At 32.1% G+C, this 18622-nt stretch overlaps 2 protein-coding genes across 5 annotated transcripts in view; one reads left to right on the top strand and one right to left on the bottom strand.

The window, feature by feature from the left end:
• Nucleotides 1–18622, top strand: part of LOC140669712 (neuropeptide CCHamide-2 receptor-like) — a 226019-nt gene that overhangs the window by 5402 nt on the left and 201995 nt on the right. The gene's annotated exons all lie outside the window — the stretch shown is intronic.
• Nrm (neuromusculin) overlaps nucleotides 1–18622 on the bottom strand; it is a 183435-nt gene that overhangs the window by 65243 nt on the left and 99570 nt on the right. For all 4 annotated transcript variants that reach the window (XM_072899752.1, XM_072899749.1, XM_072899750.1 and 1 more), the window contains exon 2: nucleotides 5673–5862. In XM_072899752.1, coding sequence (XP_072755853.1) covers nucleotides 5673–5862 — 190 coding nt within the window. The remainder of the gene's footprint in view (nucleotides 1–5672; nucleotides 5863–18622) is intronic.

Genomic DNA, 18622 nt, shown 5'->3' with positions numbered 1-18622 from the left:
ATGGGAAAACGTGATTTGTTTAATAAACTTTTAATTTTAGACAAACACATTTCGCAAGTAATAAAATGAATAAATTTTTCAATAAATCTTGCTGTTACGATAGTATGCCGATTTAAATTTTTGTATAATTAGTGCTGGTATTGTAATTGGTGCGTTGATAATTATACAGTTTTCATTGATCATGAATACGTTGAATGTTTGTGCGGTTTATTACTAACAATCGCGCAGATATAACATTATGCTGGAAATATATGGTTAATGTCGACGTGCAAGTATAATGACCTTACATAATGTCAATCTCAAATTGCGATTAACACTGGGTAATGAATCGGGCAATCAATGAGATTAATCTGCTCGTTATCCCAACTGAGCAGTGTAATCCATTTACGACGATAAGGTGGCGATGTTATCGTCATATAACGCACACTATTCGCGGAGTTCGACTGTATTTACTTATTACCTATATGTATTATATATCCGATGTATGCATATACACATAGGTATATTACATTTTGAAAATATTAATGAGATACAATGAAACCATTGAGTACGACTGAGTGCGTAAATAATTTACACAACGAGAAATATACTTCATGAAAAGCCTATCTTTAATACAATGCTGCGGAAATTTTCTGAATACCCATAATGAAACGCAACGACATCTTTGTGAGTCGTTAATGTATGACGAGACGCATCTCAAGCCGAAGGTCTCGTCATTTATATGGCGTAAATGGCGAGCAGATGCACAGTCCATGTATATAGGTCGTGGTCGATATTCTGTCAATAGACGTTGAATGCGTCCCATAGACACACATAAGTACAGTAGTCGATACATTCAACTACGTCTCTATTGAACTCGCTGTAAACTCGATACAATTTACATCTCCATCAAGTTGATTGCTCACAACCGCCGTTACGGAAAGACTTAGGTTCACGAGAACTCGCATTGCGGGAAAATAGTTGGAAACAGTTGATACAAATTTTGTTGCTCCTCGCTCCTCCCTTTTTTTTTTCTTTTTTCGTAAAATTGTAAGCATACGGGAATATTTATTCAAAGTAACGAAATGGAAATGGGAGGCCCATTTACATTATGACCATATATTATGCATGTATATATGACAATACGTACATGTATTCTCCCTTTAACCGGATTAAAGTGATTTTCAACTGTACCATGCAGAACCAGAGAGTGTTGCCTTTATTTCTCGTTTTCCAAATAAAGCGCATTGCATGTGACGAATCATTGTTTTTGCAGGCGGCGAATTTTGCGTTGGTATGAAATGCGAGCGTTATTCGCAGCTAACCGACATTTCGTCGTGTTGTTTGACCGACGGACCGTTTACGGCGTCATTAGCGCATTGTTGATACGGCAATGTGTTGGGCCGCTAATCATGCCACATGAAACCGTATTCCCGTTGCGCGTTCGGGCGTAATTAGACTATCGGCATCATCGAAGCACGATAAGTATTTTAGAAATTACAACTCTTGCGTAATCAACGTTATTAATCTTTTAATAATGTTTTTTAAAACGTCACGTGGTTTGAAATTTTTTTATATCCATATTTCCCCACATTTTTCTTTATATATATATATATTAATATATATAATTCTATGCAATATATTTTTTATACATTAATAGAAATTTCTCTTTGACTAAATGCACATAACATCGATGGTTCGCTATTTACTAAACGTTCGGGCGTAATTAGACTATCGGCATCATTGAAGCACGATAAGTATTTTAGAAATTACAACTCTTGCGTAATCAACGTTATTAATCTTTTAATAATGGTTTTTAAAACGTCACGTGGTTTGAAATTTTTTATATCCATATTTCCCCACATTTTTCTTTATATATATATATATATATATATATATTAATATATATAATTCTATGCAATATATTTTTTATACATTAATAGAAATTTCTCTTTGACTAAATGCACATAACATCGATGGTTCGCTATTTACTAAACGTTCGGGCGTAATTAGACTATCGGCATCATCGAAGCACGATAAGTATTTTAGAAATTACAACTCTTGCGTAATCAACGTTATTAATCTTTTAATAATGGTTTTTAAAACGTCACGTGGTTTGAAATTTTTTATATCCATATTTCCCCACATTTTTCTTTATATATATATATATATATATATATATATATATAATTCTATGCAATATATTTTTTATACATTAATAGAAATTTCTCTTTGACTAAATACACATAACAGCGATAGTTCGCTATTTACTAAACGTTATTTTGTATGAATAGACGTAAATAAGCTTTCTCAGAATTCTAAGAATATCGTGCATTTACATTTGTTTTTATAGTTATACAATATATTCTTTGTTATTATAATATAATAAAATTCCATACAACGATATAATACGAATTCCATATGACGACATACATAATGTCGAGATCCAAATCCCAATCTCAGCTAATCTGGATAATAACGTACCGTATTATAAAATATTTCACAAAGAAGGAAATATATGTATGCTACATTTAAATTATAAGAGTATAATATTGCGTATCTTACTATAAATATAATTCGCGATATTATTATATTGTATTCATATTGTGTCGACAAAATTTATTTCTTTTTAAATATATGAAACATTTTTGTGCATTGCGATTTAATCTTAAATTTATAGATATACGTGTATAATACAATACAAATCAAATTGATGAAAGACGTACTTTATACTTTCATTAAACTGGAATATTCACTTCATTGGAATTAAACGAAAATTTTTACGCACGGTGTCCATCACATACTATAATGCGTTTCGATGGAACAAACGTAGTGTGAATGTATATAATGTAGGTATGAATATAATCACTGGCTAAGCTTCGCTATAACACGCACGTGAATGACGTATAGAAATAGATTTCGCCTCAAATTGCCTTTAACTCATATGACAGTAAAATAAATACACGCGGATAAAAAGAAAAGCATAAATGTTTTGCTATAACAAGCAAAGTTTTTAATAAATTTCATAATATTCATTTTTTCGAATTTTTTAAAAGTAATAATTAGTTATCAAGCTACAATTTTATTAATGATAGTTTACATCAACAAAAGAAGAGAAAATTTTAAAAGAGAGAGTTTTTATAATAACTACAATAAATAAAATTTTTTACATTATATAAAATAATAATTAATTTTATTAATTTTATTATTATATTTGTATAATAAATATAGATTTTGCACGTGCTAAAAAATCGAGATCATTGAACTGTATTGACCTGTATAAGCAATTTTTAATTAATTAGTATTCTATAATGTAATTAATATATTAATTAGTATAATTAGTAATTTAATTAATAATATTCTTTAAATTAAAATATAATATATTAATATTTAATACAATACAATATATAAAAAACTAATATTATACTATTTATTATAATGTTACAATGAATAAGTAAAGCTTATAATAGTATTTTTATTATTTATATATAACACGGCAATTTAAATAAGTGTCATCTATAATTACGCAAAACGCATTACAATTCAGATATCGCGTTTGACAATACCACCACTATTGTAATGTTTCATTAAAGGCTTTGAGAGACCTAGGGAATATGTTGCAACAGGAATTTAGTGCTCGTCACAGAGGACATCATCTGTATGGAAGATCTTTGCCGCAAAATGTATCAAAGAGCCCATACTGGTAAATAGAGAAGTAAGGCTTTTGTGAAATTACTCTATTACTCTATTAAACTATATTGGTCTGTATTATACTGTAGTTGTGGAATGAATTCACATATAGTAGCATAAAGTAAAACATATCGACCCTTAGGATATATTATTTCTTAATAAAATAATTTATATACATATGCTTATAACTTATTAAATTAAAGAAGGTAAATCTCTCGGAAAAAAATAAATACAAATCTGCAAGCAAAAACCTTCATTTTATGTTTACAGTATAAAAATATTTTTTAAAAGAGATCTTGAAATATTTCCACTAAATTGTCTTTCATACTGCTCTTCACCCGCATTTTCCTTTGCCATCGTATCATTGCCGCGTTATTTTTTGATAGATATGCAGCGAGCACGCTATGCAACAAATGAGATACAGTGTATTCCGAATGTGTACTGTAGAAATTTTCCTATTCTTTTTCTGGCGATAAAACTATTGTTGCCGCTAATACTTTTGTTCTCATAAAAAAACGCAGTGACGTGCGTACTCGTGTACAGCAAACATATCTTCTACCGTATTGTAGGAATTCTTGTATTCTCTCTGTCGTGTAAAAATTATTTTTGGTGCTAATACTTTCGTTGCCACAAAAGGTGAAGTGTACAGATCCATCTTGTTGCTAAGACAGGTATGTACGTGAAGGGAAAAGAAAGAATGATAATAACTGTTGACGGATACTAATTGAATTGAATGAAAGCGTTCGTTTATTAAGGGCTAATTAGATATGCGCTTTTTCATTGGCGATATTAATCGTATCACTTTAAATTAAATGGTTTGTTTATTGATGTAAGAACAATAGAATTATATTTGCTTTTTAAACTTTTTGCAATATTAACTAGGCTTTGAAAAAGATAACCGAGTAAACATTATATGTCATATTCAAATTATTCCGTTAATTCCACATATTTGTTACAATGTTAAATATAATTAATTAAATTATTTTATTTTCAACAAGCTAATAGTTTTTTTTATGTATTTTGAAAATTATATTACAACTAAAATTATGTAATATAAAAATTCTATTATCTTTAATAATATGAAATTATTTATTTAATTATAATTACATTAATGTAAATTAATTTATTAATTTTTTAGTTGTTTATTCGCATTTACACGTAATTAAAAGCATATACACATGTATATCGATAAATACTTGATAACGATTTCGTGTACAAAAGTAAATATTATCAAATCAACTGTCGGCTAATCGGACATTATTGATATAATTAGAGTTGGTGATAATTACCTTTCACGGGGAAGTTTTATGGTCTAAATATTTAAAAGTGTACACACGCACACATTTGATTTAACACATCGAAATAGGAAGGCTCAGTCGAATTTTCTAAATATAGATCGTGAACCACAAAACGCAATTACAGGGTAATGAATCTGGACGTATAATCGTGGTAGTTACAATTCTGTGGAAACGGTAAAAATACCAAAACCGTTAGACAGTTAAAAAAAACGTGTTGTTAAATTGTGTAAATAATATTACGATAGTACTTTTAACGCCGTTTGGAGATAGGATAGAAATTCCGAGAATGTTAACGATGGCAATAATACTCTGAGAAATTTTGTAGACTTCTGTAAAATTACATTCTAAGCGAGCGCGCGCATTACGGTGAAAAATAAAAACTGTATAGTTTTGAAACTTATAAACTCACTGTAAATATAATACGTACTGAAAACAAATTATTTCTTTAATATAATAATATATTAAAAGCTCAAGAAGTTATGTTTTTATTTGCTTTCGGTTACATATTACGATATTGATAATCTGTACTGCAAGCTTTATTAAATTTCTACCGCAACGCGGTAGACAAAGTATCGAGCACAATATCGAGAAATTTAGTTTTCTTTATTTAAAAGTAGACAAGAGAATCGGCTAATTAGCTTAAGTTGTAAGCAGAAAAATTCGCTTGCACTATGCATTCACGTGAAGGTATAGTACTTTAATTACCTGGAAGCAATATCATTATTGCCGCGTATAATTCCGGCGTCCTCGCTGAAAATGAAAATCCTGGTAGGTCCGCGGTACCACTTGATGCTGTGCAGCCCCTCGCATTGTGGTGATTTCAAGACGCAGGGTAGTTGAGCGTCCTCATCGAGTTCGACGTATTTTTCGCTTTTCAGCCATGGCTCGCCGCTGCCTGGAAACAGACACGCGCAGATTTAATCTCTTGCGAAATCGGATCTGCAATCGAGGCTTTAAATATCGATAACATTCTCGACAAAAACTTAATCAGCGAATAAATTGCTTTATCGCGCGATTATGTGAGAATACACACGTGATCGTATTAAAGATCGTATTCGCAATTTCAAATTTTGTGTACGTATAAACATGAAGATTCTGTAAATTATTATATTAATTATTACATTCCCTCCTCTCCCCTTTCCTTGTTAAATGTTGTTTATGCTATTTATTACTGCTGAAAATCTTGTCAAAAGGAAAACTAATTAATAATTGATAATTAATATCCTAAAAAGGAAAGCGAAACTCGATTTAGGGGGACATGAGATACACGTGATATAAGTCGCTTCGAGTAAGAATTGGATACTGAAACTATAGTATGGCGTTGTAAATATTACGTCTAAGTTGGGAATAATGGAGAACGTCGGAGGGAATCGCATTACGGTTTCTTTCCTCTTTCTTCTCGCATGTGTGTGAAGTTTGTTTAGTCGTTCTCAGCTCGGATATTACAGGATGGCTCTTCATTCGTTTGCCCTGCTTCGAAATGTTTCTTCAAAAGGGGAAATCCATCTCCGCACTTTACACAAAAGTTATAAAGAACGCGGATTATGCTCCTTGGTTTTTTCTCTCAAAATACATTTCCGATATTACCCGCGACTTTTACGAGAGCGGTTGTTGTTAACGTTGTCGACATACCAGATTGAATCGTAAAAATGTTGTGAGAGAAAAGAATCGCATTTTATATTAGCTATATATAACGTTGTGTAGTTTTGCACTTTCAGATTAATGCCATTGTAATATGAGAAAGTAATCATAATGATATAAAAGAAAAATAAGATATATTTCTTATTATTTAATTTTCAAAAGACGAGTTACGGATGTAGCATATATTTTTTAGAATAATCAATGTATACTTTTTACTTTTTCTCTCACTCTCTTCCTTTCCTGTAAAACTAATAGATCTAATACGGAGAGATTTAGTAGAGTGTGCAATGAAAAAACATTAAATCTAAGCGAAGAAGAAAAGGGAAAACAGAGAGATACTCTTTTCTCCTATATCTCTTTTTTTATGTCTATCAAATCAATAATAATTGTATTTATTATTACACAAGAAAAACATCTGTGCAGGATCGCAAACAAAAATATAATTTTTGATGAATAAAAATGAATACGTGAAAAATAATAAATACATATATTCACATCAACATCGAGTAATTAACGGATATCGGAATTTTTTTTTTGTGAGGAGGATTGCAAGGACATTAAAAAATGATACGTGTCAAGCGTATTTCCGTTTCAGTTACTTATACATTTTTTTTTTAATGCACTTGGGTTTTTGAAAGAGATACGCGAAATCATCCGACAAAAATATAAACTTGATCGTTATTAAAGGAAAAATACAACAACAGTTAATTCGACAACAAGAGTCCACTAGCAAATGAGATAAATTAAAAAACTATAATTTGATATCTCTTAAATAAGAAGGAAAAATTGGTAAATTTTTTGTTAAAAGTTCCATTTTTTTTCTAACCGCGAATAGACTTAAAATTTCTTTCGTTATTTCGATCTGTGCCATCATACGTTTATTACTAACTCCAGCATGTCGATATTTGAAATATATATAAAATCCACACAATCCATCTTTTGTGGTTTTATTTCCCACTATGTTTTCTTTTTTTTTCAAACCATTGTGTCCGTCGAAAACGTGGGAACAAATAAAAAGAAAAACATTTCCGTTATCTTACAATAGGTAGAGAGGAAGATACGGGATAACACATTCATAATAACTTTTCATATCAGCCAATGCTCACGAGATCGAGAGAACGTACGCCGTATTCAAACATGGAAGAATTACGATTTATGGGCTCTGCACGAATATCTACAAACAGTGATTTATCGGTCGAACACGGACATGTCCATCACTGTCGATTGAATTTCTGTGGCCTTAGTATAGTTTAAGTGATTTCGGCTTTATGTATTCAGCTGCTGGGATTCATTGAAAAATCGACCTGGAAATTTGCACCAGATTAATCGCGCGTATCTACGTCATTTATATTCTATCTTTATCTCGCTATAGGGAGTCTAGCAAAACTTTTTGCATTAGTGTACGCGATATGGCTGCGCATATTTATGAATATTACATAGAATGATTGACTAAACTTTTCTTCGCAATATTACATGATATTGGATTAGAAAAAAAATTAAGTGTAACAAGAAAATTAAAAGAAAAATGTAGCTTTAGACAATCTATATTCTATAAAATTCAAAAATTTTGTTTATCGTATATTTTAATATATATATAATCTTAAATGTATTTTGTATACATGTACATATTTTACTATTTAAATTTTTTTCTATATTACATGACGTATAATATTATAATGGAACTCTGTCCTGAATTTTGTCGCAGATTAATTTCAATAAAAATTTAATTTGAAATTTAAAATAATTCCATAAAAGAGAGAGAGAGAGAGAGAGAGAGAGAGAGAGAGAGAGAGAGAAATGAGAGAGATAGTTTATGAGAGGTATATTCGCGTGCACGCTGTTAATAATAAATATTTATTTTTATTTTTCCCACTTTTTTTTAGGGATTTTATAATTTAATTGTTGATTCTAGAAATAGTTTCTTATTTGTTTAAAATTTAATGTTATAATTAAAATATTGAAAGAGTCAATTTTTGTTGGAAATATTATTTTATATATAATACAATATTTTCTATAATAATAGGATATTTTTAAATCTTCGTCAAAGTGCAGCAATATTTATACATCTAATGTTAAAAATACATTTTGATGTTGAAAAGACAGTTAATTGAAACATCACGGTAAAAACGCTGTTTGTCGAGTATTCGTATCGTGTATTTAACCTTGTAATAATTAGTAGCGTTCGTAGTTAAATTCTGCCACGTATGCATAAAGTTTTTACGCGTACAGAAACGGGCTGTAACAATGATAATTGTTACACTTGATGGTACTCGCAATTTCCCGTCGGTTTTCGTCGGCTGAAACTTCTTGCATGAAGAAAAGCACGCAAGTACGACATTACGAAATATTACACATGCATTTTGTCGTCTTTCGTCGTCGTCGTCTTTATTAAGCAACGACTTGCTAACTAAATAAATAGTTGTTAATGTAACGCGTTTCTTTATAGCACATTTAACAGGATCTTTGATCCCAGTTTTGGTGAAAAATTTTTCACAAAGATAAAAGTCGATGATGTTTAAAGTAAAATGTAAAACTTGAAAATATATTTTTACTGCGTCGTAGCTCTGTGAAAGTTTGAGAAAATTATAAAAATAGTACAAATTACATCGAGTAATTATATTGGTTGTCAAATTAGGTAAACAGGATGTAAATTTCTTCTCAGAATTAATTTTGTCATATTCTGGGAAATTTTGCCATCCGCAACGAGATAACGAAGAGGAATAAAAGCCGGAGAGAGTTTATTTTTCCAAATTTTTACTTTATTTTAGATATTATTCCATGATGGAAAATGTCATGTTTATTCTAAGAGGACGATTCGTCAGAATATAATAAATTCCGTTAGACAGAAACAGAGAGAGAGAGAGAGAGAGAGAGAGAGATTTTTCATCCCTCATCATGCATGTATGGAATGATCCGAAGTTATATCGGCCATTTTCTGTTTCGTATAAGTACTGGAAGAGATAAATGATAACTGCAAATCAGTTTGCATGTAATTACATCGATTATCGTGGCATCTTAACGCTTCAGCAGTCGCGCTTAATGCCATTAATGCTATGCTTCATGATTGAAGTCACCGTCCATTGAAATCCATCCGGTTGGAATTGGTACTCTATTTTGATGTTGTTCCGTCGCGCATGCGATTACGAAAGATTATGCAGCGAAGCTGAGTTACCAAAGTTTTGCAACTATTCTAGTTTTCTACAAAAAAAAAAAAAAAAAAAGTCAATAGAGAGAAGTATGGGCATTCGTCGGGATATTTTGTTCGATGTACGGTTACTCGGACCGCGGGCTTAATATCCAAATGTCCATGAAATTGGTAGCGTTTCGAGATGTCGACGTGGCTCCGGAGACATTAAAATGTAAAGTGAGTACTATGCTTTGGAATGAGCGCCGTTGCGGAAGAGCACGTGCAGATAACGACGTTCTATCGCGGAGGCAGAAAAAGTTATCGACCTCGGATGTTCCGACGCGTGCTTAACCCATTTCAAAATTATACAAATTGCAGCTTGCATTAGCATAGAGTCGAGGAGAACGGAGTAGGCCGAGATGGGTGGACGGGAATTAACCGAGACGGAGATTTAGCATCGTGACAAACAAGGGATGTGCATCCGCTTAAATATCGGAAACGGGCAAATTTATGACGCATATTGTACAAACATCCTTGCGTCTAAATAAGACACCCGAAATGTGGATCTGATTGATAAATAGCCGACATACAAACGCAACGAATCTTGGTTTAAAAACAAAAGTAATTAAAAATGTTGATAATTTGTACTTTAATCCGCAGTAAAGATGCATAAAAAGAAAAAAAAGTTAGTTTTAGTTAAATATTAATTGTGGCGTGTATAATCCAATATATATATATGGCTAGATAACATTTTTTCGCAACGGATCGTGCATTTTTCTCGCGCATCCTGCATTCCACGTCGGTTTGCCGGATCCTTTATACCAGGTTCGCGCATTACTTCAGGAACGCGCGAAACGTGATGTGTTAACAGAGAGATGTTAAATAACAGTATTAAGCAAAAACGGAGAGCATAATGACACGTAATGCTAAATCATCACGTGGGATCCATAAAAAGATCATATTTCATATATGAAATGTTGAAATTTTCGACATTTATAGTGATATTTAATAATTATTTAAAATATTTCAAAAACGATGAAGAGACATAGTATGTACAATTAAATTATTTCGTTTGCGTCAGTTATCTGTATTTTTTCCACTATATCTATATTATTAAAATGATATATATCACATCATTGAATAATTTTAACGAGGGAAAATTCTTTACATATAATATACCTTAATCAGAACATTTCTCGAAACTATGTCACTCGTGTCATAAATAATTATAATTACATATAATAATAATAACTTTTTGACTTTGCGGTTCTTTTAAAACATTTTTTTTTTTTTATTATTTTATTTCGTTGCTTATGTAATCATAAAAATAGCAATTTTGCATTTACATGTAGCTAGCAATTATTTTGTAGGAAAGATAATAATAAAAGTGTTTGTTCGAGACAAAAACATACATTTATCGTATATTGTTACGGGAAATTTTACACAAATACAATGGCATATATGTATATATGCAGTAGCACTCGTTGTAATCGTACAAACTGTTATTGTAATAGCTTCGAGGATTACTGAAATTAACATTCAAAGAGCCTTCTGGAATTCTATGGTTTGGAAAGGTTACGGAAATTCTCTGATTTGAAGCCTGATGGACGTGAATTCTTCTTCTGAGATGTCGGAGCGAGAAATTCAAAATGTGAGAAGATTGCGAGAAATGGATCACTTTTTAAGTAAAATGTTCAAGTATAAAAAAAATTTTATCGACACTACTTGGTTTTTTATACGCACGATGTTTTCAAGCTCAACTCATTGCTTGTTTATTAATATCTAGATGTTTTATTTAATATTACTTTTTTATTATTGATTATTACTCATAGTCAAGGACGTAACTTTAGAATGACTTTATCTCACATCCATATATCCTATGCTTTACACAATATGACCTTTTTCCCATAAAAATATTACGCGATAGTATTAATATTACCCTTTGATAGCACGTCGCAGGCTTTTCCCTTGACTTTAATCATTGAACTTTTGTAAAGGTACGTAAGAGTTTATTATTGTGTTAAATAACTGTCGCACAGGACGCGTGCGTGTTCATCTGTCGAAGTGCTGCCAGAAATTAAGTGGCTACGCGTACTTTTACAAAAAAAGCTTATTGCTATCATAATGGAAATTAATAATAAAATTGCTGTTCAAAGGTGACGTATTATGGTCTACTCTGAGATTAATTGGCTTATACGGTCTATGAAAGGCCGCACTGTAAAAGCTTTATTAATGTATATTTCTACGTAGAGGTAAAATCAGGAAATCCCTATAATGGAAACCGAGAAGAGAAAAAAAACGCAAATAGAAATTTGCATGCTGTTTACAATCAATTTATGTTTTTTTTACAACAATTTTTAAATATGCATCTGTCATTTGTACGTAAATTTCTAATTGTTTTTTTTGCAACAATAAAATTTGCATCGTTAACGTAATCGTATTTTTTTAAGCTCTTTGCATTTTTTTTCTCCATGTAAGTTAAGTTACTCCCAAGGAAAAATATTTTTGTTCTATTGGAAAAGCATTAGATTCGAACGAGTTAAAACAACGGTTTCGAGATAAATCCGAGTCGGGCGATTTAACGAAATACGATGGAGCGTGAACGCGTGACGGCGAATTTATGTTTCGCCGTTATAATGTACCACGGTTTTAAAATAGATTGGACCACTTCTGATGGAATTAACATCCCCAATAATATGATAGAGTTAAAATTTTGCTAATGTGATCAATTTAATTTTATTGAATTGATGGCTGTAAAGCGAGACACCTATTAAACAGCGTTTCACATTTGCATGAACATTACTCCCTGGTAGATAATATATATGATATCATTAACATACAGATATGCAGTAAATTAACATACATTAATGGTTATCAGCGCCAGCTTTCTTCAAAATTCTTTATTAAAGCATTAATAAAAAAATCTTTTTTTTTTTTTTTTTATTATTGTAATATATTATCTTTTATTTTTGACTTCTTTGAAATATATCATATAAAAGGTTAATTTTTATGCTACATAAAAAGCTACATAAAATGTCTTATATAGTAGTTTCGTATAGTATATACTTTATATAGTATATACTTTGAATCACATATATTTTATTGTTTTGACAACTGTTGTTAACGTGGCGAAAGTTGTTAAAGAAATACGCGCGGAAGTATACGCGGAAACGTTTAAAAGTTCCTGTTTATTGCGCACTATATAATTGAAACCACTTAATAAAATGTCACAATTACAGTTTAACCTACTGAACTGTTTTTACCAGCCAGTTCTACGGCAAGCAAAATAATCTGGATCTCATATCAATTGCTGTGTCATTTATTATTTCGTTCTCTCAGTGCTCTACATTAAATATTAAACAATTATTTAATTAATATTAGTTTTACATGTGTTTACGTAAATATATTTTCTTGCTCAGTTTCTTGAAACAAATTTCTGAATTTATAACTCTCATCTTTCTTGCCGTACTGTCTTTTCTTTAAAAGCTTCCCTCTCACATTGTTCTTTACATTCTCGCAGAGTTTATTGTTCCCGAAAGACCGTCATGTGCTGGTACGGAAAGTTGTAGTACCAAGTTCGATTATTGATCTGTGTGAGGACATCAATTTTCCACCATTTTAAAAGCAAAGGCTTAACATACACCAGCGCACATATCTCAAACAATGGCGGGTATACATACATGCTCGTACTGAAAGTCCTTTAAGCTTGGACTTAAGCTGCGATGAAAAAACTGCTTCTCAGAGATCCGATCGGTGGCTTAGATGCTCCTTTCTTTATCAAAAGGGGTTAGATATGACAAAGAAGATAAGATTCACAAGCATGATATTTTTCAAAAATAGTCTTTACGTGTTTTTTTATGGATAGTAATATTCACCTTCTTACGTCATTAAATACAGACTACATTATTTTCAAATAAATCCGGAACGAGATATGCAAGGAAATACAATGAAGGTAAATTGCAACAAAAGTAGTATATAATATTTTTTAAAATAATTATGCGCGTATTGCTTTCCGCAAAATACAATAAAGATTAAATAAAATTCAACGACCTAGTTTTGAATGGCAAATATTAGTTTATTTTACGCCTAATTTGCATTTCTCATGAGTGATGCACTTCGTAGCGAGTGCAGCGTTCCGTAAAACATTTGCTTTTACGTATTTCTCGCAATGATGTTGCGAAGTCGCGTCAATTCTTCGAAGTCGTTTCATATAATGTGCACGAATTTTATGTCGCAACGTCTTGCACCTAAATCGATCGATTCCCCTGTGCACATCGGTTGGTGAATTCGTAATTTTCTCCCGTGCAACTTTTATAAGAGCGATACGACTATTTCTGAAAGACTAAAGTTGAAAACAGAAAGTTTAATGAGAATTCTGGAAAGCAATCCACGTAAAAATTTTTTTATGTATTATAAGTTCTGTATATTATATAATATATATATATATATATATGTATGTATATATACAAGTAATATATTATAATTATACATTATATATTATAATTTATGTATTATCCAACTCTCTAAAATTTTTGAAAGGAGATTATAATATGCTAATTTTATGTATGACATGAAAGTTTGTAAAACAAAATTTATGAGCTATAATTTTCAAAAAATTTAAGAATGTATCTTATTATATTATTTTGAAGAGTCGTTGATTTTGCTCGCATTTTATCAGTCAAATAAAATTGGAAATATCAATTAATTAAACTGTTGTCAAGACAATACATACTTTTTAGCGTACTGTAATTAGCATTTCCAGAGAGAGAAAGAGGCTTTCTGGAATATTACGAATGTCAAAATGTTTTTCCGATATATGTTTGCCGCGTGGTACATCATGTACATCGCAATACATTGACGTGATATGCTCGAATACGCAATGCATTCAATTCAATTATGCGCGTTGCTATATCAGTACAATTTTGTATGCATAACTGTTATAAATACAGCTGTTAAAACCTTTTCGATTCATCGCCCTTCAGGCATGCAGCATCGCTTTCGAAAATAGAGTTTATAGGGAATCAACGGTGTTTCTCAGCCGGCCAATTTGCGCCAGCTTTAACTAATTGGTAGTCTATAATTTCTCGCGTACAATATCGAACACCCTTATGGTCCTCGAAAGAGGCATTCTTGCGTCGCTCATGGTATTAGGACGAGACTTTAGCACCTTGCCGGCGTCGTTGCCGGGACTTTGAAAAGAAATACGGTGCGTATCCTTAAGAAGCACAAGCTTCGCCTCTCTGCTGTACGTATCTTGGAAAGTTTACGGTGCCGTTGTATAGAGAAGATCGCCCATTCTCAAGAACGTGCGTGTAAACAACTTGTTTCGTAGCGCACGAAGTCTGAGGAGAACTTTTGCCGGCGCAAAAATCTCAGACTGTATATACAATGCATGTCTTAGAATTAAGATTTCAAGATAGTCGGGATGTACATACAAGAGCTCTGATTCTTCGTTTGAAAAGTTTACGAACACGGGGTTTGAAGAATTGTTTTCCAAGCAAAATTCCCGAGGACATAACTTTAGACTGATGAGTGAAAGTTCGCCGGAGTACAAAATGTGACATATTTTATAGACGCGAATATATTATAATAATAGCTTTTTATTTAATTTGGCAAGTTATATCAAAAGATAATATTTTTTAAATAATCTGAACAAAAATGAGTTTGTCGTCTGTTTTCTTATAATCTTTTTTTTTTTTTTTTTTCAAAAATATTGATATACTACATTATTATATGACAGTTGTTTTTTTAAAATGGATAATTTCATAAAAAAGCTGTACAAGCAATTCAAATATTTTTGGATAAAAATATCCCTGAATTATTCAAGATTTTAGCTTTTGAAATATAGAAATATATTTTATAATCATATAAATTTGTTTTTAAAAGCTATGAAATTATCTACGTAATATACTTTGTCATGAAATGGTTGTTTTTGCTTGTTTTTCATGCTAGCGCATTTTTGCGACATTTTAAAGTGAATTAAAGCTACTTTAAATGCGAAATTACGTTTTATAGAATAAAAAAATCAAAGCATATTTTTTTAAAGAGACGTAAAATTTGCGCTCTATTACAAGCGAAATTACAGTTCCAATGGTATTAGATCTAGCAAATTAGCTCATTAAAATTACTTTTTTCAAGATCAAAAGCATATACTATATACTATATGATAGAGAGAGAAAGAGAGAGAGAGAGAGAGAGAGAGAGAGAGAGAGAGAGAGAGAGAAATTTTTCACCATTTCAATCATTTCTTTTAGTTATAAATACCAGAAATTAAACAAAAAATGTTATGTAAAAAACGATATTTAATAAATATTTTTTGGGTTGTGCATTATTTTTTATAAAAACGTTTTAATTCAAAACAATTACTAAATTAATTGTAACACTACAAATTTTGTATCTGTAATAAATGATTTTGCTGACTGCTAACTGGCAATAAGATTGCTTATTTTATTCTCGCTACTCCATTTTTTTTGTAAGATTTATTTACGTCGGTAGATGCGCGTGAGTTGCATTCGCGTCTAGGCTCGGAGAAATTCAGCTTTCAGGCTCTAGCGGTGACTTAAGAAGATATAGACGAACATATCAGACAGATATTTTAGCGCCTTCGGGCTTCCAATACGATGTCTCTCGCGTAGAGCTACGATTTTCAACCATCCAATACTACACGGCTTCCTCGTTCTCGTAGTCGAGCCATAAGCGAAGCATGGCTTTACTCCAGTGTGATCGGATTAGCTTGCAATAGGATACAGTTTTTAAAGCGCACAGCGTAAAAGCACATGTGGAATAACGTAAAACTACATACGCGTGAAGAAATTACATCTTAAATAGAGAAAAATATAGCTGGCAGCTGTATGTTGACCGTATTTAAAATTATGTTTGCGTACGTATGTGGTGTACTTAATTTTTAAATAAATATTAAGACCGTATATATGCATGTTGTTTAATGTATTTCTAGTTTGGAAGACAAGTGTAAAAAAAGTAAGAGAAAAAAAGCACTTGGTAAATTGCTGCGTGAAATTGTTCGTAAATCCGTTTTTCCGCATCGCAGTGTGAATTGTGTCGTTTGAATTGCGATAAGTAGACTGCGATCTCGTCATTCCGATTTTGCTAAAAGTCATTCGATTATGTAAATGAAAGGTATTCGATTATGTTAAGAGCGCGACGACTGCAACGACGAATACTAAGCATTTTCCCCCCTCTGGCCTCGTCGTTGGTATCTGATACCGCGATTTTCACACCTCAGAGAGACCACTTTCCTTACTATTGCCGGGAGGTGGAACGGTACAGCTGCCGAGCTTTTGTACTTTCTCGCGACGCTTTTTCGACTTTCAAATGTGCGTTTGCTCGTACCTATCCTCTCAAGCTGGCGCAGCGGCTTTTCATCCCTGAAATAGCCGTGAGGAAGCAAATCCATGTTTGACGCTTCGCAATCGAACCGCATTCTCGTCTCGGAATTCTATTTGTGTATGCGGCGAGAGAATTCGACGAAAATTCGTTGCTTTTTCATGTTTCTACTCCCTGGGCTTGTGCTTTTACATGTGTCAAACTCTTATTCCACGTGTTTTACTTCATCATTTAATTTTACACAGGTGAAAGCACGTTTTCCGCATTCACTTACGTTGATACGTATAATTGTAAATTTAATAAAAAGAGAAGAAAGACACGGTTGAATTTAAAAATGTTTTCTTTCCCGTCAATATTAAATTTGATTCCGGCTTTTCGATCGATTAAACGTCGTAGTTTAATTTAATTTTCTTTAATTTAATTTACGGAAAAATATAGTTTCTCTCTCAATATTTATAATTAAATATTTGCTCCGTTCTAAGTAAATAAATTCACGGTGAGATAGCGAGCCATACGATCTGCTCGCGTAAACTGTGAGCGACATTAGTTTCACGAGAGCGACTTTCACGTAAAATATGCGTGCGTACGTTTTGGAAAATACGGGGGCGGTATATTAAGTTTGCCGTATTAAATGCTGTCTTCGGTGGCTTTCGTCTGGCACCTCGTCTTTTGTCCGACCGAGTACCTTTGTCGGTGTTAATGCGGAATTTCTTATTCAGCACGTGGGAGCGCCTCGGTGCAGTGCGCGACCCTTCCTTTCCCGGAATATATCGCGTGCTTGAATCTGCGAGGATCTCGAGAAACAAAGGCGCACTGCAGCTTCTAATGAAGGCCATCATCTATCTGTTGAAAGGGAATTAAAGTGCGGTATAATACGCCGTGCATCGTTAACCCTAGTTTTTGAATTTTGCGTTGTTCCAGCTGATATCGTTTATATTATTACGTATTATGTTATTTACTGAATTATCGCAATTTTACGCCCAAAATTTCATCTGCGAATGCATAATTCCGTGACGTCAATGCGCGACGCGTAAAATACGCGCGCGCACATTCATCGATGCATTTGTGTCGTAAAAGCGAATTGCAGTATTTACTATTCCGAGTAAAATTGAACCCGTACTTAATTATTCATTTTTGTTATTCTTTAATCCCGAGATTTCACCTAATATTCGAGCCGGAAATAATAGCTTGTAGAAATATAAAATAAATCATCTCTGAAGAGACTTGTTTACAAGAGCGTGAGACTAATGAATAAATAATTTTAATGAATAAGCAATTTAATTTGTCCCTTTATCCTTATTTGCAGGCTGATGCGCAAAATAAATTTTAAATCTACAGCCTTTAATTGATTTAATGGTTGATACACATGCAATTTATTATGCTCTTAGAAATATTTCATTCGTGTTATACAGCTTGCCGGTGAATATTATACCTGTCACAAATGACATGCCTGTGTGACCCATTTACTAAATTGCCGACATTGCTGACACATTCCTGTCATAGCGATATACTGATTTCGCTCATATTCAACAGATAACTCCTC

This window comes from Anoplolepis gracilipes, chromosome 9 (assembly GCF_047496725.1).
Source record: "Anoplolepis gracilipes chromosome 9, ASM4749672v1, whole genome shotgun sequence".
Classification (NCBI taxonomy): domain Eukaryota; kingdom Metazoa; phylum Arthropoda; class Insecta; order Hymenoptera; family Formicidae; genus Anoplolepis; species Anoplolepis gracilipes.
This window is presented reverse-complemented; position numbering and strand designations above follow the sequence as displayed.